General features: G+C 32.6%; 2 protein-coding genes and 1 long non-coding RNA gene across 4 annotated transcripts; 1 reads left to right on the plus strand and 2 right to left on the minus strand.

Moving 5' to 3' along the window:
- Nucleotides 1–8,922: 8,922 nt before the first annotated feature.
- Nucleotides 8,923–11,103, minus strand: LOC141717432 (cytochrome P450 CYP82H23-like). Of its 2 annotated transcripts, XM_074519484.1 has the most exons (3): nucleotides 9,918–11,103; nucleotides 9,615–9,746; nucleotides 9,358–9,541 (listed from the first exon to the last, which is right to left on the minus strand). In XM_074519484.1, the coding sequence occupies exons 1-3, from the start codon at nucleotides 10,854–10,856 to the stop codon at nucleotides 9,494–9,496; spliced, it is 1,119 nt and encodes a 372-aa protein (XP_074375585.1). In that variant the 5' UTR covers nucleotides 10,857–11,103; the 3' UTR covers nucleotides 9,358–9,493. The 2 variants fall into 2 exon arrangements, with proteins under 2 accessions (XP_074375584.1, XP_074375585.1); XM_074519483.1 differs by having other exon boundaries at nucleotides 8,923–9,746; nucleotides 9,918–11,095.
- Nucleotides 11,104–11,116: 13 nt separating this feature from the next.
- On the minus strand, nucleotides 11,117–17,046 carry LOC141717433 (uncharacterized). The gene is made up of 12 exons (XM_074519485.1): nucleotides 16,899–17,046; nucleotides 15,555–15,674; nucleotides 15,252–15,476; nucleotides 15,078–15,160; nucleotides 14,896–14,996; nucleotides 14,377–14,500; nucleotides 14,128–14,282; nucleotides 13,867–14,003; nucleotides 13,605–13,775; nucleotides 12,815–13,039; nucleotides 11,647–11,880; nucleotides 11,117–11,559 (listed from the first exon to the last, which is right to left on the minus strand). Exons 1-12 carry the CDS (start codon nucleotides 17,034–17,036, stop codon nucleotides 11,404–11,406), a joined length of 1,869 nt encoding a protein of 622 aa, XP_074375586.1. The 5' UTR covers nucleotides 17,037–17,046; the 3' UTR covers nucleotides 11,117–11,403.
- Nucleotides 17,047–20,095: 3,049 nt separating this feature from the next.
- On the plus strand, nucleotides 20,096–20,738 carry LOC141717417 (uncharacterized). The gene is made up of 3 exons (XR_012573639.1): nucleotides 20,096–20,226; nucleotides 20,357–20,442; nucleotides 20,618–20,738. It is a non-coding gene; the product is annotated as an uncharacterized LOC141717417 (long non-coding RNA).
- Nucleotides 20,739–22,319: the final 1,581 nt, after the last annotated feature.

The raw sequence follows: 22,319 nt of genomic DNA on the forward strand, positions 1-22,319 counted from the left end.
TAATTTACAATTACCTTGCTTAATTTAAAAGGATTAGTAATGCATAATTAAAGTGGTCAAGACCTATAATCGTAATATTCAACAAAGTAGAATTTACACTACAATTAATATAAGTTTATTTTTTAAGAAAAAATGTTATTTTTTTAATTCAACATTTATGCTGATTTAATATCATTTCTAATGTCTTAATTCATTAACTAAAGTTGATCTCGGGCGTGTACTTAGCTTTTAATCCTCTCTATTATACAAAGTTAATTTTATAACATGTCAGATAATTGTCAATTCATAAATTAAAATTGACATAATCTATTTAGTTTTTAACACATTGAAAAAAAACTTAAATTTAATTGATCATTCTTATTTTCAAAACATAAAAGACTTTTGTTATTTTCTTCTAGTATATATATCAATAACTCTGAAATACACCATTAAAATTGAATCTTTTAATCTTGGTAAAGATAAAGTCACATGTGTGTGTATGTATGTAAATTATTATTTATTATATTTTCGAGTAAATTATGTTGGTCTCGTTTATTTATATACTATATATCTTGGCCATGTATATATCTAATTGTTATTCAGTAAATTACTCAAATAACATGTATTTATGATTATTAAAAAATTATAATTATCTAATAAATAAATTACAATTATTTATATATCATAGTCGTAGTAGCACTGAAAATCAAACAATATCTATTTTTGCTCAACAGCGCATCGGTCATGGATGAGACGTAAAATTAATTCATATATCGTAAAGACTAAATACTGATATTCAGAAGTTTTTTTAAGAATCTGAAGATAAAATTGTACTAATATCATCATTCAAATTATTTTGAAATTTCTTTCATTTATGATTATAATATTTCTTTCTATAATAACTTGATAACATTGTATATTATTTTTCTAAAATTAAATATATTCAATTTGATGATTTTGTTTCAATATTAGTTGAACTTGTTAATCCTTTCAAATATCGATAAATATTATTTTTTTTATTTAGATAGCATAACATGGATTAAATCAAATAGTACAATACATGATAGTTTTAACCTTTTTTAAAATAATTCAAAATAGATGTACAATATTTTCAAAAAAAAAATATTTTTTTTTGTAAATTTATTATTGCTATTTTTTTAAAAAAAATTGAATTCTATAATTTTTCAAGTTTCTTATATATATATATTCATATATATTCTATTGAATCCTTATTTTAAGTTGAGTACGGGAGTCCATATATGTTTTGCAAGTAAAATAGTATAAAATATTTTGTAAAACGTATTATAATGTGAATCATGTTCGGCAAATATCACAATTTTAATAAATTTCTTGCAAATTTCATACATTTGTCAAGTTGAACATTGCAGAATATATGATTTTATAGAACATGATCAGTTTGAAGAAAATAGGTATTCACGTTGTAGAATAAGTAAATATTCAACTTGCTGAACATTAATGATATAACATCATAACACACATTTATATCATGTGGTTTATTATTTTAGTTTTTAAATTATTAGAAACATAAAACATGAACCATTATATTAGATTTTAATATAAAGTCAGGATTTTGGACTCTAGAAATCCACAAAAAATGGACTTTATGTATATGATTACTTATAATAACCATATAAAATTTAGGATTTGTCTAAAAAATAATTGAATATAAAAATATCTTTACTTAAATAATGCAATAAATAAACTATTTTTTCTATGAAGAAGAATCAAATGTCTTACCAATTTTCAAATAACATGTTAATAAAAAATATTAATTTTACTTCATAGTTGTAGTTTAGTTTTTCTAAAGAGAATGAAAACAATAGGACTTTTGGAGCACCTCTTTATAAATTCACCATCATTGAATAATATTTTAAACCTAATTTATTTGAAGTGAAACATTAAAAAATAAATCGATTTAGTATATCTTCGTAGTTTTAAATGAGCTCGTGACATCTCATGTCGAATTTTGAATATATTTAAATATTGGGTCAAGTTCCAGATATAATAATGTAAAACCAGTCACTTAGTAATTTTGATACATAATATCAATTGACTTGATCGTATAAAGATCTCAAAACTATTAATTTTTATTAATATAAGATATTATAAATTTATCCTTATTGGTAAGATATTTTCGTCGAGTTCATAATTTAAATTTATTAAACCTAGATAGTGATGATGATTTTCGGCTGGTCATGTAGTCAAAATTCGAGTATTTTTTCAAAATGGGTAAAAATTCTAATTTTGAAGCTAGTAATTTTGATACATATTATCAATTGACTTGATTCTATAAAGACCTCGAAGATATTAATTTTTACCAACATAAGATATCATAAAACTTCTCTTTGTTGGTAAGATTTTCTAGTCGAACTCATAATTTAAATTAAACCTAGGTAGTGATGTGTTATTTACGGGCAGGTCATTAGTCAAATTTCGAGTATTTTTTGAAAAATGGGTCAAAGTTCTAATTTTGAATTCGAAATAAATTGAAATACGCTAATTATAACTTATCTAAATATGTAGTACACATATATATTATTTATATAAGTGTATCTCTTTTCAACATATAAAAAATTAATTATATGTACAATTTATTTTTTATTAAAATATATATTAAAAATATATGAGACATACTTTTCAAATTAAAAATTGTTTAATAAGTAACGGAATGATTCGTTAATGTACTATGCTTAACTTTATATCTCAAATTCAATTATTCAAAACTAACTCTACAAATTTTTTAGTAATCATGTTTAAAGTTAAATAAATTGTTACTATTTACGACAGTCACATGTGTATGATAAAACACTTAAGTGACAAGTGACAGTGTGGTGTAGTGGTAAGATGATGTGTTTGTGAAGGCAAAGACCCGGGTTCAATTCCTCCTAACAATTTTTTTTATATAAATTTAAACTACAAGGGTAAATTAGTCATTTCATTGAGACTTTTTAATCTCATGAATATTATCACCATGTTCTCTTATTATATATAGAAGAGATATAAATGTTTGTATAATATTATTTATAAGTCAGATTTTTTTTACTTAAATGAATCAAAATAAACATTTTTTAAATATAATTATATTAATTCGTGAATTTTAGATTATATTAATATTTTAAAATATATTTTTAAAAACTAAAGTTAATAAAAAAGACAAAAGATTAAAATAAGTTAAGAAAAAGTACGTACTTACTAACATTCGACTTATCAATTTATAAGTTGAAAATTCAATTTATAAGTTGGGTCGGCAAATACCCTTCAATAATTATTTACGGGCTTACAAATCAATAAATGACGTATATGCTTTTTAACAAACCGGCCCATAATATGTAAATTTCGTTTTACTCAAATATGTGGATATGCCATATGGCCAACCAAGTGCGGGTATAAGTGATTGGACTTTTGTACCCCTTAGAGGAGGTTAGGCTTCGATTCGTGACATGTGCCTGCGTAATCGATTAGCAAAAAAACATATGTGGATATGGACAGCAACGGAATCATTTTGTCGATCTTCCATTCATAAATTTTGAATAAATAGTGATAAAGAATACGTAGAACAAAAAAGAAAATTGTAAAGATCCATCTTTAAATTTATAATTATTGAAGAACATTAAACATGTAGAGAAATATAACAAGAAAATTACTTAACAATCTCACTCCGCCACTCAGCGTCCTTCTTCCATCCATGTTTACCATCAAGACTAACATACAATCCATCTTCTCTCACGTCCCAGAATATAATCTTATGACCTAAATATTCTTGACTATAAGCAACTATACCAGCGAAATAATTTGTCTCATTCCAATATATAGTGCAGTAAGACTGTGAAGCAGTCTTCCAAAGAATCCAATCATAAGCATGGTTTGGACTCACACCTGTCGGCTCTCTATAACCGCAAACAACACCAATTGTCGATGATGTTATCTTGTTCGTAATCCGAACATCAACTGAGTCGATACCTATAGTTCTGGACTTACCAGTGCATATGTATAACGTTAATAATAAAATTACTAGAGAGAGGCGAGGTGAAGCCATGAATTTCTGTGTATTTTCGTGTGCCTGAAGCTTTTAAATGGCTAGCATAGTAGTTTAGATGACAGTCCTGTGCTTTATATACTGCATGTCCATCCCATAATTTGCTCTGCAGTAGAAATTAAGTCTGTAATTGTTACATGTTTATGTGCAGATATATATGGGAATGATTTGTTATTTTTGATACAAAACAGAGAAGAAGATATCGTGCAGATATATAGGAAAAATGACATAAGACTGTACATATAAAACATATTGAAGAAGGAATGTGTATATAAACTAGTAATTTGTTTTGAAAAGGAGGAGAATATATTTGTGCATATTAAAAAGTAGAGAAGATACTGTGTGAGATATAAAACATATTTAAGAAGGAATGTGTATACAAGCTAGTAATTTGTTTTGAAAATAAGGATAATATATTTGTGCATATTATAAAAAAGTAGAGAAGATACTGTGTGAGATATACAACATATTTAAAAAGAATGTGTATACAAGCTAGTAATTTATTTTGAAAAGGAGGAGAATATATTTGTGCATATTAAAAAGTAGAGAAGATATTGTGTGAGATATAAAACGGATTAAATATCAAAGTGGTCACTCAACTGAAGTTCATATATCAGTTTAATCATCAAACTTAACGGGGTATCATTTGGATCACTAAAGTAATAATAAATATCAAACAAATACCTCAAAATATGTGCTCGAGAACTAAAATTTATTTTATGGAGTTCTAAACATTTTTTTAAATCTTATTACAACCAAATGAAAAGTTATGAATTCATAGTATTTTAGATGATTTTTTGAGATTTTTAAAAATTTATCTACTAATTATTTTTGTTTAAATAAATCAAATGACTACAAAATTAAAAATAAATAATAGATAAATTTTAAAAAATCTTATTATATTATAGAAAATACTAGAATTCATATATTTTCATTTGGTTGTAATAGGATTCAAGAAAAATATATAGAACTCCATAAAATAAATTTTAATTCTCGAGCACATATTTTGAGGTATATGTATGATATTATTATCACTTTAGTGATTCAAATGATACCCGTTAACTTTGATGATTAAACTGATATATGACGTTCAGTTGAGTGACCCCTTTTATATTTAACCCGATATAAAACATATTTAAGAAGGAATGTGTAATATCCCGTAATTTTTTTAGAATTCGATTGATAAAAGAATAATAGAATAAAAAAGATTAAAATTAGATAAGGACTAGGATTTAAAATTGAATTAGACTAAAGGGCCTAAAATTTGGATCCAATTCTAATATGGATAACTTGTAGGTTAAGATATGGGGTTTTGTATCGTTATAAATACACCATATTCGTCTTTCTCGTTTTTTATATAAGAATTCGTAGGGCTCTTCTCAGCAAAAATCAGCAGTCTTGTAAAATTCGTAGAAAATTCATCGTAAGTCAGAATTCAGTGATTCTAGACTTTTCGGAGAGATCTTTTCGTTCTCCACAACTTTTGTGTTTTGTGTTTTTCAAGATAACGTCGTTTAGAGGGTCAAAAAAGAGTAAATTCAGATCTGGTCAGGCTTTGAGGTAAGTACCTTTTGACTTACTTTTAAATTTCCGAAAAGATATTTCAGTTCTGTTTTTAATTTCATATAAGATATAAAAACTTTGATTTCGAAATTATAAGATATAAGTATTTGTGAATTTTAGAACCCAGTCTCTACGTTTTCGAACCGTTCGTAATTTACGCTATAGTTCCGGAACTAGCCTTAGATACCCTTATTAGGCGCACAAGTGTGCAACTTTAGATACCTATTAAGGGCGCGTAATTATTGAACTTTAGATGCCGACCACTGGCAAAGTGTGGTATAAAGAATAAGAATAAGAATTAGATGCCGGCTACTGGCAAAGTGTGGCCGTAGATCAAGACTGTGGTATTTATAAGAATTATCGTTTCGTTCTGTTTTATTCTGCTCAGATCTGTTATAAAATCTGTACTGTTATAAATCCTGCTCTGTTCTGTTTTAAATTCTGAATTTTAAAATATAAAACTTTGGGTTGGATTTATTTTAGAAAATGTTTTACAAAATTATTATTGTTTTAAGAAAAATCGTTTTATCAAAACACCCATTGTTTTTCTGTTTAAAAGTTAGTCAATTTGTACTTGCTGAGCTGTGTAGCTCATTACTTACAATTTCAGGTTTCGTCCGAGATTCGAGTTGAATAGCATTGGAGTTCGAGGATCTTAGTATTGAAGTAGATTGACTTTTGGACCGTTTCCGTTAGCTGCGCTTTTGTAATAGTCTCCTTTGTAATTGAATTTTGGATTAATAATTGTATTAGAATTTAGTTTTGTATTTAGAATTAATAGTCCGGAAGTGCGGGTCGTTACATGTATACAAGCTAGTTATTTGTTTTAAAAAGGAAGAAAATATATTTGTGCATATTAAAAAGTAGAGAAGATACTGTGTGAGATATACAACATATTTAAGAAGGAATGTGTATACAAGCTAGTTATTTGTTTTGAAAAGAAGAACAATATATTTGTGCATATTATAAAAAAGTAGAGAAGATACTGTGTGAGATATACAACATATTTAAAAAGAATGTGTATACAAGCTAGTAATTTATTTTGAAAAGGAAGAAAATATATTTGTGCATATTAAAAAGTAGAGAAGATACTGTGTGAGATATACAACATATTTAAGAAGGAATGTTTATACAAGCTAGTTATTTGTTTTGAAAAGAAGGACAATATATTTGTGCATATTATAAAAAAGTAGAGAAGATACTGTGTGAGATATACAACATATTTAAAAAGAATGTGTATACAAGCTAGTAATTTATTTTGAAAAGGAGGAGAATATATTTGTGCATATTAAAAAGTAGAGAAGATACTGTGTGAGATATACAACATATTTAAGAAGGAATGTGTATAAAAGCTAGTTATTTGTTTTAAAAAGGAAGAAAATATATTTGTGCATATTAAAAAGTAGAGAAGATATTGTATGAGATATAAAACATATTTAAAAAGGAATGTGTATACAAGCTAATAATTTGTTTTGAAAAGGAGGAGAATATATTTGTGCATATTAAAAAGTAGAGAAGATACTGTGTGAGATATAAAATATATTTAAGAAGGAATGTATATACAAGCTAGTAATTTGTTTTGAAAAGGAGGAGAATATATTTGTGCATATTAAAAAGTAGAGAAGATACTGTGTGAGATATAAAACATATTTAAGAATGAATGTGTATACAAGATAGTAATTTATTTTAAAAAGGAGGAGGATATATTTGTGCATATTAAAAAGTAGAGAAGATACTGTGTAAGATATAAAACATATTTAAGAAGGAATGTGTATAAAAGCTAGTAACTTAGTTTAAAAAGAAAGAAAATATATTTGTGCATATTAAAAACTAGAGAAGATATGAGTGACACCAAGTACCTAAAAATGTCTACGAAGCTGGATCTTAGAAGCGTGTACCATCAAATAAGGGTATAGGAGAAATACATCACAAGACAGCTTTCAAAATACAATTTGGGCATTATAAATTCTTAGTGATGCCATTTGGCTTAATTAACGCTCCTGCAACTTTTCAGTGCATTATAAACGAGTTATTTACTAATCAGTTGAAGAAGTTTGTTTTGATTTTTTTCGACGGTATTCTAATCTATATTCCGACCATGTAGGGCCATTTAAATCATTTCTGAATTGTGTTTGAAGTTCTATAAAAAAATTAGTTGTTTGTCAAGTTGAATAAGTTATAAAAAGGTAGCAGCTGATACAAGAAAGGTGGAGGCAATGCAAAACTGGCCTAAGGCCTTTAAGAAAGAGTGTTTGTAACATCAGTATTGATACAAATAAGAGTATATGGGGGTTTTATAGATACAAGTAAATAACTATTTTTTATCAAATCGCTAGTTTTTTCGGACTGACGTGTAACGGGTATAATTTCGCTCGTGGATTTAGATGTTCACGAACCGAGTCGAGCCGAGTTTTGATCGAATAGAGCCGAGTTTTAATTTTTTTCTGATGAACCGAGCCGAACCGAGCTTTTTTAACAAACTTAAAACCATGTTCGAGTTCGAGTTCGAGCTCGTTACTGAACAAGCTGAACACGAATTTTTATCGGACAAAATCAAGCTGAGTCGAAACGAGCCGAACACGAGTTTTCTCCATCAAAATGAGCCGAGTCGAACCGAGAGAAGTGAAAAATTCTGATCAAAACACTGGTTGACTGTTAAATAACAAACCAAATACTTTTATTTTTTTCTAAAATTTTTGTCATATCACTAAAATATATACTCCCTCCGTCCCCCCCAAATGTTTACATTTGGGTTAGACACAGAGTTTAAGAAAAATGATAAAATATTGGAGGAAAGTTAAAAAAGTGAGTAAAGTAGCGAGAGCGATTAATATTATATGTATAAAGTGGGTATAGTGGAGAGAAGTAGTGGATGTCGTTAGTTTAAAAATTATAAAAACTTTACTATTTTTGGAAAATTTTGAAATGTAAACAATTGGAAGAAACATCCCAAAAAGGAAAGTGTAAACAAATGAGAAGGACAGAGGCAATAGATCTTAACATCCGTATGGTTAGATCATTTAAAAATATTTAAAAAAAAAATGAAACATTAATATTAGACTAAACACTAGTTGCAAGTAGTGCTGAGCAAATAAAAACCGAAAAATCGAAACCGATCCGAAAAAACAAAAAACCGAACCGAAAAAATCGAAACTGACGAAAACCGAAAAAAACCCTAACATATTTCTTATCAAACTGCATCCGTTCCTTTGCATGAGATTCAGCATCAAGAAGTGATCATAATGATTTGATCCAACTTCAAAATGCCAATGTCTAATTATTAGCAACCATCATTTCAGCTAGGCTTGTAAATAGACCGGGTTTCATGGGATCGACCTAAATCCATTTACATATTTTTTTTATCAAATTCAAATACAGATTTTTCCCTCCAAATTCGGAACCATTAGATTACAGACGTTTAACAATATTTAAATTTAAAATACAAAATTCTAACATAACACAGAGTACATAAAAAAGATTCTAACATAATATTATTAAGTTTAAACACAAATACAAATTGATTTCATAAGTAGAGAGAAAGAGGTAGCCGGGGCCTGAGGGTAACTTCCAGTGGTGTTGCTTTTGCGATAGTAAGGCCTGCATTTTCAGTCATATCGATAGGCAAGTCCGAAACAGTTCCAAGCTCAAACCCGTGAAGGAAACGAGCCAGTGTCAAGTGCAGAACCTGGAGAGCAAGATTGATGGCAGGGCATGCCCTTCTTCCCGAACCAAATGGTATTAGCTCAAAATTCTTCCCAAAAACGTCAACATCAATATGTTTTTCAATAAACCTCTCAGGCTGGAACTCCAGGGGGTTGGACCAAATGCTAGGGTCACGTTGCAACTTTGAGACGTTTACAAATAAGCGCGTGCCAGCTGAAATGTGAAAGCCTGCTAAAGTGCAATCTTCCCTTGCTTCATGGGGAGCAATAATTGCTGCACCTGGGTATAATCGCAAGGTTTCCTTGACAATTGCTCGCAAGTAAGAAAGATTCTTTACATCTGATTCATTTACCTGCCTATCTCTTCCAACATGCTTTTCCAATTCATCTTGAACTTTTCTTAGCACGTGGCGGTTGTTAAGTAGCAACGAGACTGCCCATGTAAGCGTGATCATCACCGTGTCAATTCCACCTAAGAGAAGATTCTGTAGAGGGCAGTGCATTGTACAACCACATATTATAGTGAAACAAATTAACAGGCTATACTAAATTGAGTTTCTTACCATAAAACAGATGTATATATACTTCCTGTTAATCTTGGATTCGTTAGGCATATGTAAAATTTCTGTCATTTCAGCAGGTGTAGTTGGACTTACCAAGCAAGTGGACTTAATAGAAGTATCAGAGATCTGGGCAGAAGGATCAGAATCCATGACATTCAGCATAACGTGCATAAAGTCTTGCTCCACTTCATCAATGCTTGAAAGTTTCCTCTTCTGTCGATGCTCCTTCATCCAGAACTCGAGTATTTCATCCAAGTCTTTAGCCGTCTTCTTCATTTTTCCCTTGTATCCTGTCAATGAATCTATCCAACCAAACAGTGGAAATTCATCGGTAACCATGATCAAACCCACGAGATGCATGAAATCCCCCAAGGCCTTCTGAAACCGTCTCGACTCCTCACCAGTGCCAAAGGAATGCTTTCCCACCACCATTCTGCCCACTATATTCACTGTTAGGTCTCCAAATCTCTCTTTCAGTTCTACCACAGGCATGTTATTTCCTTCTCCTTTGCTTATCCACAGCTCATAAAGCCCCTTGATAAAGAAATTGATTTCTGATTCCTGAACATGCTTGAGCTTTTCAAGTCTGCTGTTGCATAGCATCTCAACCATTACTAGCTTACGAAGATCACGCAAGTTTCTCCCATAAGGAAGAAATCCCAACATAGTATGGTTATATCCCATGATCTCTGCGGCAAGAGATTTTGGACGGGAAGCGAAGACTTTGTCCTGAACTGTAAAGCATTCTCTTGCAATTTCCCAGCTACTTACCACAAGAGTTTTGTGAATTCCTAGTCGCAGCAAGAAGACAGGTCCCAATTTATCTGCCATGTCTCCGAGTGAATGATGTAACAGCTTGCTGCCTCCTAAAAGATGAAGATGACCGATGATTGGCCATGCCCCAGCAGGTTCAGGAGGAGCATATTCACTCTTGTTGCTTCTGGCATGGATACTCAAGATCCTCCATACAAATGTAATAAAAAAAATTAGGCCACAAAGTAAAATGACTTGAGGCTGAAGGCTGAACTCCATTTCTTTGAACTATAGTAGATCTTAGTGCTGTATATACATACTAGTTGATTAGATAATCAAGTACAGTTGATCAAATTACAGTGGATCAACTGGAAAGTAATACTGAAATATTGTTTCTAATCTGCTATTACAGATTGTATAAAAACTGGAAATGATTTGATATACCTGCCCAACACCTCTTGGTATCGCGGTATATCCTCCCCAAAAAATAAAGCGGTGAGTTTGTTTAACTAGAGAAAAAATGATATACCTGAGTAATATTTCTTCAAGATGACAGACAATAATATAAAGGACTTTTAAATTTTGTCCTTAATCTAATGTCTATTACAGACCACAAACTATGATTTTTTCCTTATCAGTTCTCTCATCATCACATCATCATCATCATCACAACTACGTGTAATACACTAAATCACTTTAAATTCATTTATACACGTACAATTACCTAGCAAAATACATTCAACAATGTGAATATGTGAGTCAATTTGCTACATATATCCAGGTGAAAATTCAAATGATTACTTATGATTATGTGGATATGTACAGTCTACATGTTTGATATCATTGCAGCTGCCTGGGGGTTCGGAGTAACGATAAATTTGGGGGGAGTGGGAATCGATATATTTAGACCAATATCATCAATAGGCGGGTGCTGTTTATGATGGTCAGTAACCGACTGATAAACCATGGCTAATGCGAGAACCTGCAGTTAACAGAAGTGATCAATGAATATAGTACAAGAACCCCGTAAATCTTGTTGAACGCAAAGTAGAGCCTACAGGAAGCTTACAATGTGATCTCGATCCGGAGGTCCATATATACCCGTTGTTACTGCCGTTTTCCTTCGTGAATCAACTGAAGGGGGATCAGAGATCTCAGTAAATCCAGTAGGAACTACCATAACAGGCAGCCCTACTAGATTACCCATACATACTCTTTCACGGTCGGTCACACTACCAACAAATGCATCAACTGTGAAACTCTCCCTTACCTCACGTATCAATTTACCACGAGCTCTTTGTGCCTGTAGAAATTAATTATATTCAGAAGTCCTGAACAATATAGTAATAACAAAATGTACTAGTTGTAGGGAATGCATTACTCCTCTTATTAATTATGTACCTAGATAAGACAATTTTAAAAACAAATCTTTAATAACAAGTCTAATGCTAGATGCAAAATGGCTATAGTCATTGCTAATTTGGCACCAAAAAATATTTTTTGGTGCTAAAATAAAACTTCAACTTCAATGCTGGTTGGATTTTGCAACTAAATAGTTCCAAATTAATTTTGCCCCCCCCCCCCCTCCTAAGTTTCATTTAAAGCACATCAAGATTCATTTCATTTATGGTTATTTGATGATGTGGCTATGCATATATGCATCCTTGGTTTGAAATTTAGAACCGAGTATGCATTTATGCATATTTATGCATATCTGCATCCAAATATAGAATTCCTATGGAGTTGAGTTTTTTAACATTTGTCCCAAATCATAGAAATAGAACCAACTTAAGCGTTGTATTGGACTTGCTCTAACAACATCTATGTTTGTTTCCACTCATATGTACCAAATTACCATATTAGTGACCATGTTCCTTTGCACCAATCTATGCCTAAAAACTACCCAGGCTTAAAAAAGTTGCACCATCTTAAGCCCAAATAACAGAGGGTTATCTCCTTCCGAGGATATTATAGTTAATACTGTAAAGTAACCCAATCAAGTGAATATAACACATGTTAGTACTTAAAAATGCAAATTATTTTAATTCTCATCAACATATAATTGTATGTACCTGGCTGTATATTACTCAAAGAAATGCACCTGGATGTATATTACTCAAATACTGCACCAGTTCACATCATCTAAATAATTGTATGTAGGCATAACTTAATTAAATACACATGACAAAATTTCTAAACTTTCTACCTCCGATTTAAATCAGCTTATATGAGAATACCTGAAAATAATCCACGGCTGTTATCACACGTGCACGACGAAGCCTAAGAGGCCACTGATCTTGAACTTCATATTCAACTTCCATTCCGTTACGCTGCCACTCATCAAAGTGAGCCAACATATCGACATCTAGTGTGTAGTTTAAAATACCTTGAACAGAGTCCACTGTATAATTCAACTTAAAAGGAACCACTTTAACACCCTTTGACTGGAGAACTTGAACAACCTGCGCAACATATAAGATGCACATAGTCAATCATTTCAATTCTTAAAAACTTCTTAAAAAATCATGGATATGATGTCGGAAAAAGACCGATTTTATATCACCATTCTAACCCTTCTCGGGGGATTTCATCCACAAACGCAAAGTTTATGGCTGACTGATATGGCTCATCATCATTTAGCTATTGCATTTATTTTTCTCGTTGCCGGTCATATGTATAGAACTAACTTCGGTATTGGACACAGTATGAAAGATCTTTTAGATGCACATATTCCTCCGGGGGTAGATTAGAAACCTCTGGTAAAATGCCCGCCCGCAACCCAGCAGACCCTGTCCCGGCAAAACCAATAAACAAAAAATATATTCAACTTTTTCTATACAATAATACCAATAATGAAAAGCACGTGATGAGTAAAGTATGAAGTTCGCCCTACCAATCATCAGAATTGGGAATGCTATTGGCTTGGGCTTTAAAAATAGGGAAAAAGAGGATTCAGGAGGCCTGTAAGAATCGAGATAAAGACGACTGAGCCAACTAAATAAAAGACAATGAAAAAAATGAAGTCACCTCCATGCTAGCATCCTCGAGATAACCAACAGTTAGCTTTGTTATGTCTACCATGAACGGATCATCAAAGAAGATGTTTCTTGAAGAAAGATCATCTGGATCCTTTCCCCGGATCGCATCAAGGATAATTGCACAGTCTGCTGCACTTCGACAGAATGGTCCCAGCTTATCCTATCAAAATCAAATATAGGCTCAGTTCTCAGGGGGATCGAGCAACAAAAGGGGAGAGTAAAATGCGCAAGATTAAGTGTTTCTACGCTACCAAGCTGTCTGACACACTCATTACACCAGTACGACCCACAGTTCCAAAAGTTGGACGTAATGCAGTCACTCCACAACGATCAGCAGGATACATCATGGACCCAGCAGTCTCTGAACCAATTGCAAACGGAACCATTCCTGCACAAACTTTTCTTTGTAAATACATATCTCGAGATTGTAATATAACTTTATGAACATACAATCTAAGTTGATAACTTGATGTTTCCCTGTACTTTAAAATGACTAAACAACAAAAGTATACCCGCAGAGGTGCTTGAAGCAGGTCCAGCAGATGAACCATACGAGTACTCCTCAATATTCCAAGGATTTCTTGTCCTACCCCCAAACCAAATGTCATTATATGCCAGTGATCCTGTGACCAGCTTCGCAAGAAGGACTGCTCCAGCAGTAGTCAGCCTGTAAATTATAAATAAACCATAAACAAACATAAGCCGGCTTGAAGGTTCAATGTAGAAACTACTCAAAGGCAGGTACCAGAACTTTGTGATACCTCTTGTAAACCCAAGCTTCTACGTCCAGAACTTGATCTTTAAATGATGTTGAACCCCAGGTTGTTTTGTATTGAGGCACCACAATTAGGTCCTTCAACCCGTAAGGTATTCCATGAAGGGGACCTGTAGAAAAGAATATGACATTTCGATAGCTGTTTTATTTAAAACACAGACAGAGTTACAAGGACCAAAGTAAAATATAGAGTTGCTCTCATTCTACAAATAATTTCGACATACCACCTTAACAAGGAAGTAGGAGACAACAAGATAATAAGTGTATCTTATAGGTCAAAGGTTATACTCCTCAAATTCAAGTTACTGCTTAAGCAAAACCAAACAAATAAGGGACAAGAAAATCTCGTGGAACTACATGTTGCTTATAAAGAGGCAGTTGAGTAGACTAAGCAGCTGGTCTCCTTTGAACATAATAAAAACACTAAATGATAGTTCTTGATAACTTGAAACCTTATCTGATTTAAACCATGCAGCATGAAATTGAGGGCACAAATTATGCATACCTAAATACACTCCTTGGGACAGCAGATGATCAGCCGCCTTGGCTTGCTTGTATGCCAATTCCTCAGTGAAGGTGATTACAGAATCAAGAACGGGATTATATCTGTGTAAATACCGAAAGACAGTCACAGAAAGCAATCTTGACTAGCAAGGTGGCCCGGGGACTTGGGCATATGGCTATTACCTCTTCAGCCTCTTCAGGAATATCCCTGTAAGCTCCTCGGATGAAATTTGTTTGGTCTTAATGAGTTGCCCAAGTTCAAGAACCTGCAACCAGAATGTCATGCATGTGACATGTCAGAGAAAAAAAGGCGCAAGTATTTATTAATCATGTTAAGCCATCACAAAAAGCTCTTACAGTCATAAAAGCAATGTCTTCATCAGAACTTGGCTTCTGCACACCTGGCACTGATGGATAGTTGAATCTGTTGCTTACATTTTGTGCTTCTTTAGAATTCCACTCAGGATTAAATATCAAATAAGATGGGTCCTGCAAGCCCCCATTTTCAGAAGCAACCAGTTTCCTGTTGGCATCACTTACAGGGATGTTAAGCTCTCTGGCACCATTACCAATCTCCAGCATCTATGCAATGAACAATACCAGAATAATCTGAGTACCCCCCAAATTTTAAAGTACAAGACTATTCCATGCCAAAATTACCTTAGCATCATTGAAGAAGTCTGCACCCAACATCTTAAATCCACACTTAAGCAGAACAGCTTCATCACAATGGTTTTCAGGTCTTTCAAATTGGTTTTTTGCATTAGCTTTTCCTCTGTCCTGATCAAGAAAAACAAAGTATAACTGTGCAGGATTATACTATAAGAGTTAACTACTTGACACTTGCATGATATATAATTCTAATGGAGATGACTTTTTGAATCTAGTACTTGATTTTACAGGCTTGAATAAAAGGATCCTAAAATGGCTATAATTTCCTGGGCCTCATCTTCTTTTGAGAATTAATTTTCTAAATATCTATACAAGTATTTTCGTACCCACCTGTTTCTAAAAATGTCAGGCCACAAATATTGAATCTCACCATGGGCGGAAGTGAAATTCTAAGGTGACAGAGCTCCCACATAAATACAATGAATAATATATTGTAGTACACTACAAAAGATAATTAAAAATACTGGTAACAATTTGTAATTTACTAGTGTGTAATTTTGTAATCGTAACAATGTCCCATGATAGCAAGTTCTGTAATAATGTTGGTGACTTAATACTACTACCTTGAGGTGATTGTACTACTTGAGTTCGTGTCTGTGACATTAAAATTTGTAGCTGGTTTCCAGATTGTGAAGCCTAAAATCGTTTATAATGCAACATGATCCGATATATATTTAACCATCTCGTAAACATTGCAAGCGAGAAAGAAAGAAATTACAAAAGCCAACTTGTTTCAAGAGGTGACTTGTAAAAAAACTTTCATTGGCTTCACATTACCATTATTCTTCCCATCTTACAAGTAAACATAACTCTTTCTTACACCCATTCGGTCTACAAATGTATTATTATCTCCTTATACTATGTCATCTTGCATATTCTCACCTCATTTCATAATGATATATTAGTCCCGACTAAATATTTTTGCTCCACCACTGTCTAATAATCATGTGCAAATCCGCAAATTACAATGCTAGACTTGGATGAATTATAATACTGTGGTTTCATAGTTTGAAAAATTGATCAGTACAATAAACACCAAGAAAATTCAGAATTTTTTAAAACCATATTAATCAACATTGTTTAGATAAATTACACAATCGCATATCAAACACACTCCGGTAGGATGTAATAGCTGTGAGAGAGAGAGAGAGGGGGTGGGAGTGGGGGGGAGAGAGAGAGAGAGCCAAGAAAATTCAGAAAATATTTAACCAATATTAATCAACATTGTTTAGATAAATTACACAATCGCATATCAAACACAATCCGGCGGGATGTAATAGCTGAGAGAGAGAAAGAGAGGGGGAGAGAGAGAGAGAGAGAGAGAGAGATTACCAAGTAAGGAGTTGATTGAGACAGTGGCGTTGACTGTGTTGAGGAAAGGAGGAGGAGAAGTACAAGGACCAGTAGAAAAGGCGGCGAGAAATGTAAGTACAGAGACATAGACTTGCTAGGAACTCGTGTTTGCCACATTGTCGCTAAAACTTGCATAAACGATTGGTGCCTGAACTCACTTGAACCGCCAATTAATCTCGTTTACAAACGTATTCTAAAAATTCCCGATTTTTAAAAAAATTTCGGATTAATCCCCTATAAAGTATCCGATCTAAATTCCCGATTTTTAAAAAAATTTCGGATTAATCCCCTATAAAGTATCCGATCTAAAAATTTAATCTTTGAAATCCGATTTATTTTTACGATTTTTTTTTATTGCAGTATATATAATTATTTATTAAAATTAAAATACTATATTAATTTAAATATGAATAATTATAGAAATTATGATATAATAAATATATATTTGTTAATAAATAACTAATATAATCATAATAATACATTAAATATAATTTAATATTATAATACATCCGATTTTTACCACGATTAATCCCCGATTTTCAATTAATCCTAAATCAGTAGCTCGACCGATCTTTCCCGATTCCCGATTTTTACAACACTGGTTTAGAGTAATAAATTGTCAGAGTGCATTTCTGCTTTTTACAAATTTACAAGACCGTAAGTATTCATCTTTTTACCATTTTTTTTTTAAAATATCTATTTACCACTTATAACTCAATTATCCATTTTAAGTAATAAGTTACTTGTTTTAAGATTTTACAAACGGACATTATATAATTTTTTGTTACCAGCTATTTAAATTGAATATGCCAGTCATATGCTATTCACCAAAATTGTATTTGACTCGAAAGCTCGGATTATGTTTATTATTTTGGTATTGACAAATTTTCAAATGACATGAGTTGGACTCTCGGGTTCGATTAGTAAAAAATAATATACATAAAAATCGTAGAGTATGAACAGTGAAAAATAAAACTTGAATAGGTTTGCGAGGTTGGAGCCAATTAATTTAGTCGAAACTTGTCTCACAAAATACTAGAAAAGTGTGAACTTTTACATCCTAGCTGTAATATTTTTAAGTAGAAACTGGAAATTGTATTAGCTTCAGAGGTCCCAAGTCATACAAAGCAAGTAACTTGGATATTTATAGTGAAAAAAATTATACTTCATAACAACTGCTCTTCTGTATCTTTCTTCTTTATTCATTTAATATTGCATCATTTTGAAACTTGCCATAAGTGTGCACGTGTTCATATAAATTTATAAATGTAAAAGCAAGTCAGTTGTTTGCCTTGGTTAATAAGAAAGTCCTAGGCTCCTAGTACACCTTTTGAGAATTATGAAGACTACATAAATGATAGGTTGCACATAAATTAAGATTTAAAGAAAAGCAGCCCGCACAAGCCCGCAAACCCGCACAATACATAGTACAACCCGACACGCTTAAAGTATCTGTTACGAATCTATTTTACACGGTTCAAGTCAGGCCCGGCACAGTCCACATCATCTCCGGGCTGGTTACGAATTTAAATTTCTAAATACCAACCCGGCCTGGACCACCCAGCCCGCCCGAATGGTCACCTCTTGATGACCCTTTATAGTATTTTTGAAGTTGGTTATGAATAGGCTTGGATTAGGATATAATTGATGGGTCGGGTACTATTGGGCCGTGTTAAACACACAACTTATTCATTCCTAATCAGCTGCAAGCCTAATAGTAAAACACGCGTTATGACCTCCAGGTTTGTTTACAATTGCTGCTATTCATGTGTTGTAGAAAAAAATCAAGGCACTTAAAAATGCAATATGATGGCGATAAGGACTTCAAGTCATATCCGAAGATATTATGTGCCATCACCGGAAGAGTTTGTGTGTTGTGACCATATCCTCCCTTTATCTCTCTATTTCTCCTTCTATTTATCCTCCTTTTTTTGGGAGGAGTTATCCCTCAATAGCTAGGATGAGTCATATAAAAGGGAGTAAGGTGGCAAGTTTTTCAGGTTTTTAGGGATGAACGATTGTTTTCCTTGTGACACGTGTCCAGCAACTTTGCATGTGATTATGACTACTGGTCAATCGTAAGGGATGAATCATAGAGTTGAAATCTCCAGGAGCTGTGGCTTGCTTTGTTTCGTAGACAAGGCCTTCGGGAGGAGCAGTTTTGAGCAGGTTTCCTGCGGAGGTGGCTTTGCGGCTGCAAACATTCCATAGGCCGGGAGTTTTTAGAAAGCTGTAGGCTAATGTTTTTTAGGCCATCACAATATATATTGGGAAATGCTATTTTCAGATCATATTTTTTGTTTCCAGAGCTTCTAAAGCATGAAATGACAATTCTGCCCCCCGACATATGCAATAAAAAAAAAAGAAAAATAATGTAGGGGTATTTTCGTCTTTTAATACCTTTTAACATTTCCCTATATATTTTGTTAGAGCTTATAATACATGCCATGAAAATTTAGTATTGGTATTTATATTTTGAGTACACGACACGAAAAGGTACACAACACGAGATACACAACTGAGATATTGTGTCGATTTTGTGTTTACCCCTTGATACACGACACGACACGACACGAAATACACGAAATAAATATATACTTAATTAAATATTAATATTTATTATAAATATTAATATCTAAATTAAATTAATGTAAATATAAATATGTATAATTATAATGAATACTTTAAAAATAATACATAGATTTGTAATTTTGTAAGTATAAATGATTTAAATGTTTATATTTCATATAATTTTGTATATATTTGATCTCAAAATTCAATATTTACATTTAATTAATTAATTATATTAATATTAATATTCAATTTTACACGAAACACGACACGAAAACAACACGAAACGAAGATACATGAACACGAAAACGAAAATACACGAATCCTAAATGGGTCGTATTTATGTTTGGTCTTTGAGTACACGACACGAAAAGGTACACGACACGAAAGTACACGACACAAACGAATTGTCAGGTCTAGCGCTGATATAAAGAAATTTTAAAAACCAATCTCTAGATGGGTGTAGAGAAAAGTTCATATTTTTTACATCGGTTTCAGACTGATATAAAAAACTGCATAACACATCGTTTCTAACTAAATAACCGATGTATTGCGCATACTAACACCTCAATTAGTAACCGATGTATTAAACACATATTCAGACATCGATCACAAACGCAAACAATATTAAAGGGGTGATTTCTATTGAATGTTTTCTTGTAGTAATAGACATGTGAATTGATGTCAACCTCTGCTTTGTCTCTTATAAATAATCCGAAGAGTTGAAGACATATCGGTAATTGCTTAAACCTCTGATAGCCAACTTCAGAGTTCTGGTTTTCGACTTGTACTCCTTAAGGATTCCAAAGGGGAGGGACTAAATTCGTCGTTTTAATTCTCACTCTGTATTATCTTATAAATGTCAGGTGCAGATCCTTTCAAGTTTCAAGTTTGAAGACAACTCCGGATACATTTGTGCTCATCTGGATTTCAACATCTCAACACAATGAAGGTATTGATAATACTAACTATATTCATATGTTATTGTTAAGTAACAGTTCCATCTAAAACCTTAAGCTATTAGAGGAAGACCCGAACAAGATTTTATACCCTTTAACAGTTATCGTGACTTCCATCTCTTACTTGTAAGATCATAGAGTTAATTTGTTCGCGGTCTCACTCTGCAGGCTTGGATATTATACATAGTTCCAAAGGAAAAATACTTATTAGCTTCAGAGGTTCCCAGAGAGTCATACAAAGCAAGTGACTTAGATATTTATAGTGAAAAAATTTATACTTGTATCCGTAATTAAAAGAAACAACTAAAAACATCATTCATTTCATTGTATTCTCCTCTTATTTAAAAATCACGAATAGATGTTGATGACAACTGCACTGCAGAGTAGCCGTTATTATATACCTTGAGGTTGATAATCTTATCAACTAATCAAAGTTAAACATTGTAAGAGAAACAGTGTAGCAGAAGTATACAACCAACTGGATATTAAATAATTAACTATTAAAACTAATACTACTGTTGCCTAGTAGTGTTATGCTGTTCAAATTAATAGCATTTTATCTATGCAATCCCCGCAAATCAAAACAACCATGGCCCTGGTTTATCTAAAAGTAGAGAATAAAATTTAGAACTGGAAACATCATATGATGTTATATTTCGTCTACTGATAGTTAGGTACAGAAAATCGTCGACTTTACAATTTCTTCTCTTCTTTCTCTCTAGTGGCAAAGTTTCATAATTCATCTGCTGAATTCTATCCGCACCTACATTACTTTAGGCTACAAAAATGTGTACTACTGCTTCTCACCAGCCTTCCTGACAGGAGGATTATTCATTTTCATCACTGTCATCTGAGATGATATCCCCGTTCTCCCACATGCCTAATCTCTCTTTTTTAGCTTCTTCCTGGTATGCTTTCAACTCCTCAATTGTCTGTTTTTCTGCTGCATCTTCCTGTCTCCTCTCATCTACTCTACCAAATCCTTCCTGCAAAGATAACAAACGATACCCTTAGTTTAAATTTGAAATCGAGATGTAATAGGTAGTCCTAGGCATGAACAGGTAGCAAGTGCATAAAGATCAGATATATGGGAAGTATGCAACAAATAAACACAATAGCGATAGTATGGTAGATGATAGAATAATCTCCTATGACGTGGCAAAAAAGTGTGCAGATAATAAATACCTTCACCATGAGAGCATTGATACTTATGTTAGCTTCTGTATCCATCAAAGTTACCATAAGATTAGTCCCTGTGCCATGTCCCCTAACTTCTCCGTCAGAGGTATCCTTTTCCTCTACAATGGCCTCGAATTTCTGTCCATGTAGTATGAGATCACTAAGACGGTGTGCTGCCTCCTTCCCGTAATTCTCTTCCCAGCCTGGGACCTTGACATGAGCAAGGCTGCATAGTTTAGCAAGACCTGGTGATGACGGCAAAGAATAACAATCTGAAGGTCGCAGACGACTGTAGGCAACAAATTCTTGAGTTCCATAATTAAACAAGTTTGTGGTAACACGAGGACCAAAATGAAAGCTAATTTCAGATGTGCAAACGCATCTTCAAGTAAAACTGATTTTAGCTCAGCTCAAGATCTTTCTGACTAATGTTCCATTAAAAGCATGGATGCCAAAATACTATTTTTTAGGGTGCAAGTGTTTTTGCTAAAATCAAGCTAATTTGTGTCGTCCAAGCTAAGCTGACAGCTTCAAACTTATAAGCTGGATTCAAACTAAAGATGCAGTTATTACTATACTCAACAATGCCTACTGTTTTGCTAGGTTTTAAAAATTCCTATATCAACTATCAAGAGAGGTTTTATTCGTTATGCAGTAATGTTCCCCTTACCATTGCTCTGTACCAGGAATT

The sequence above is a fragment of the Apium graveolens genome, chromosome 4, assembly GCF_009905375.1.
Source record: "Apium graveolens cultivar Ventura chromosome 4, ASM990537v1, whole genome shotgun sequence".
In the NCBI taxonomy this organism is placed as follows: Eukaryota; Viridiplantae; Streptophyta; class Magnoliopsida; order Apiales; family Apiaceae; genus Apium; species Apium graveolens.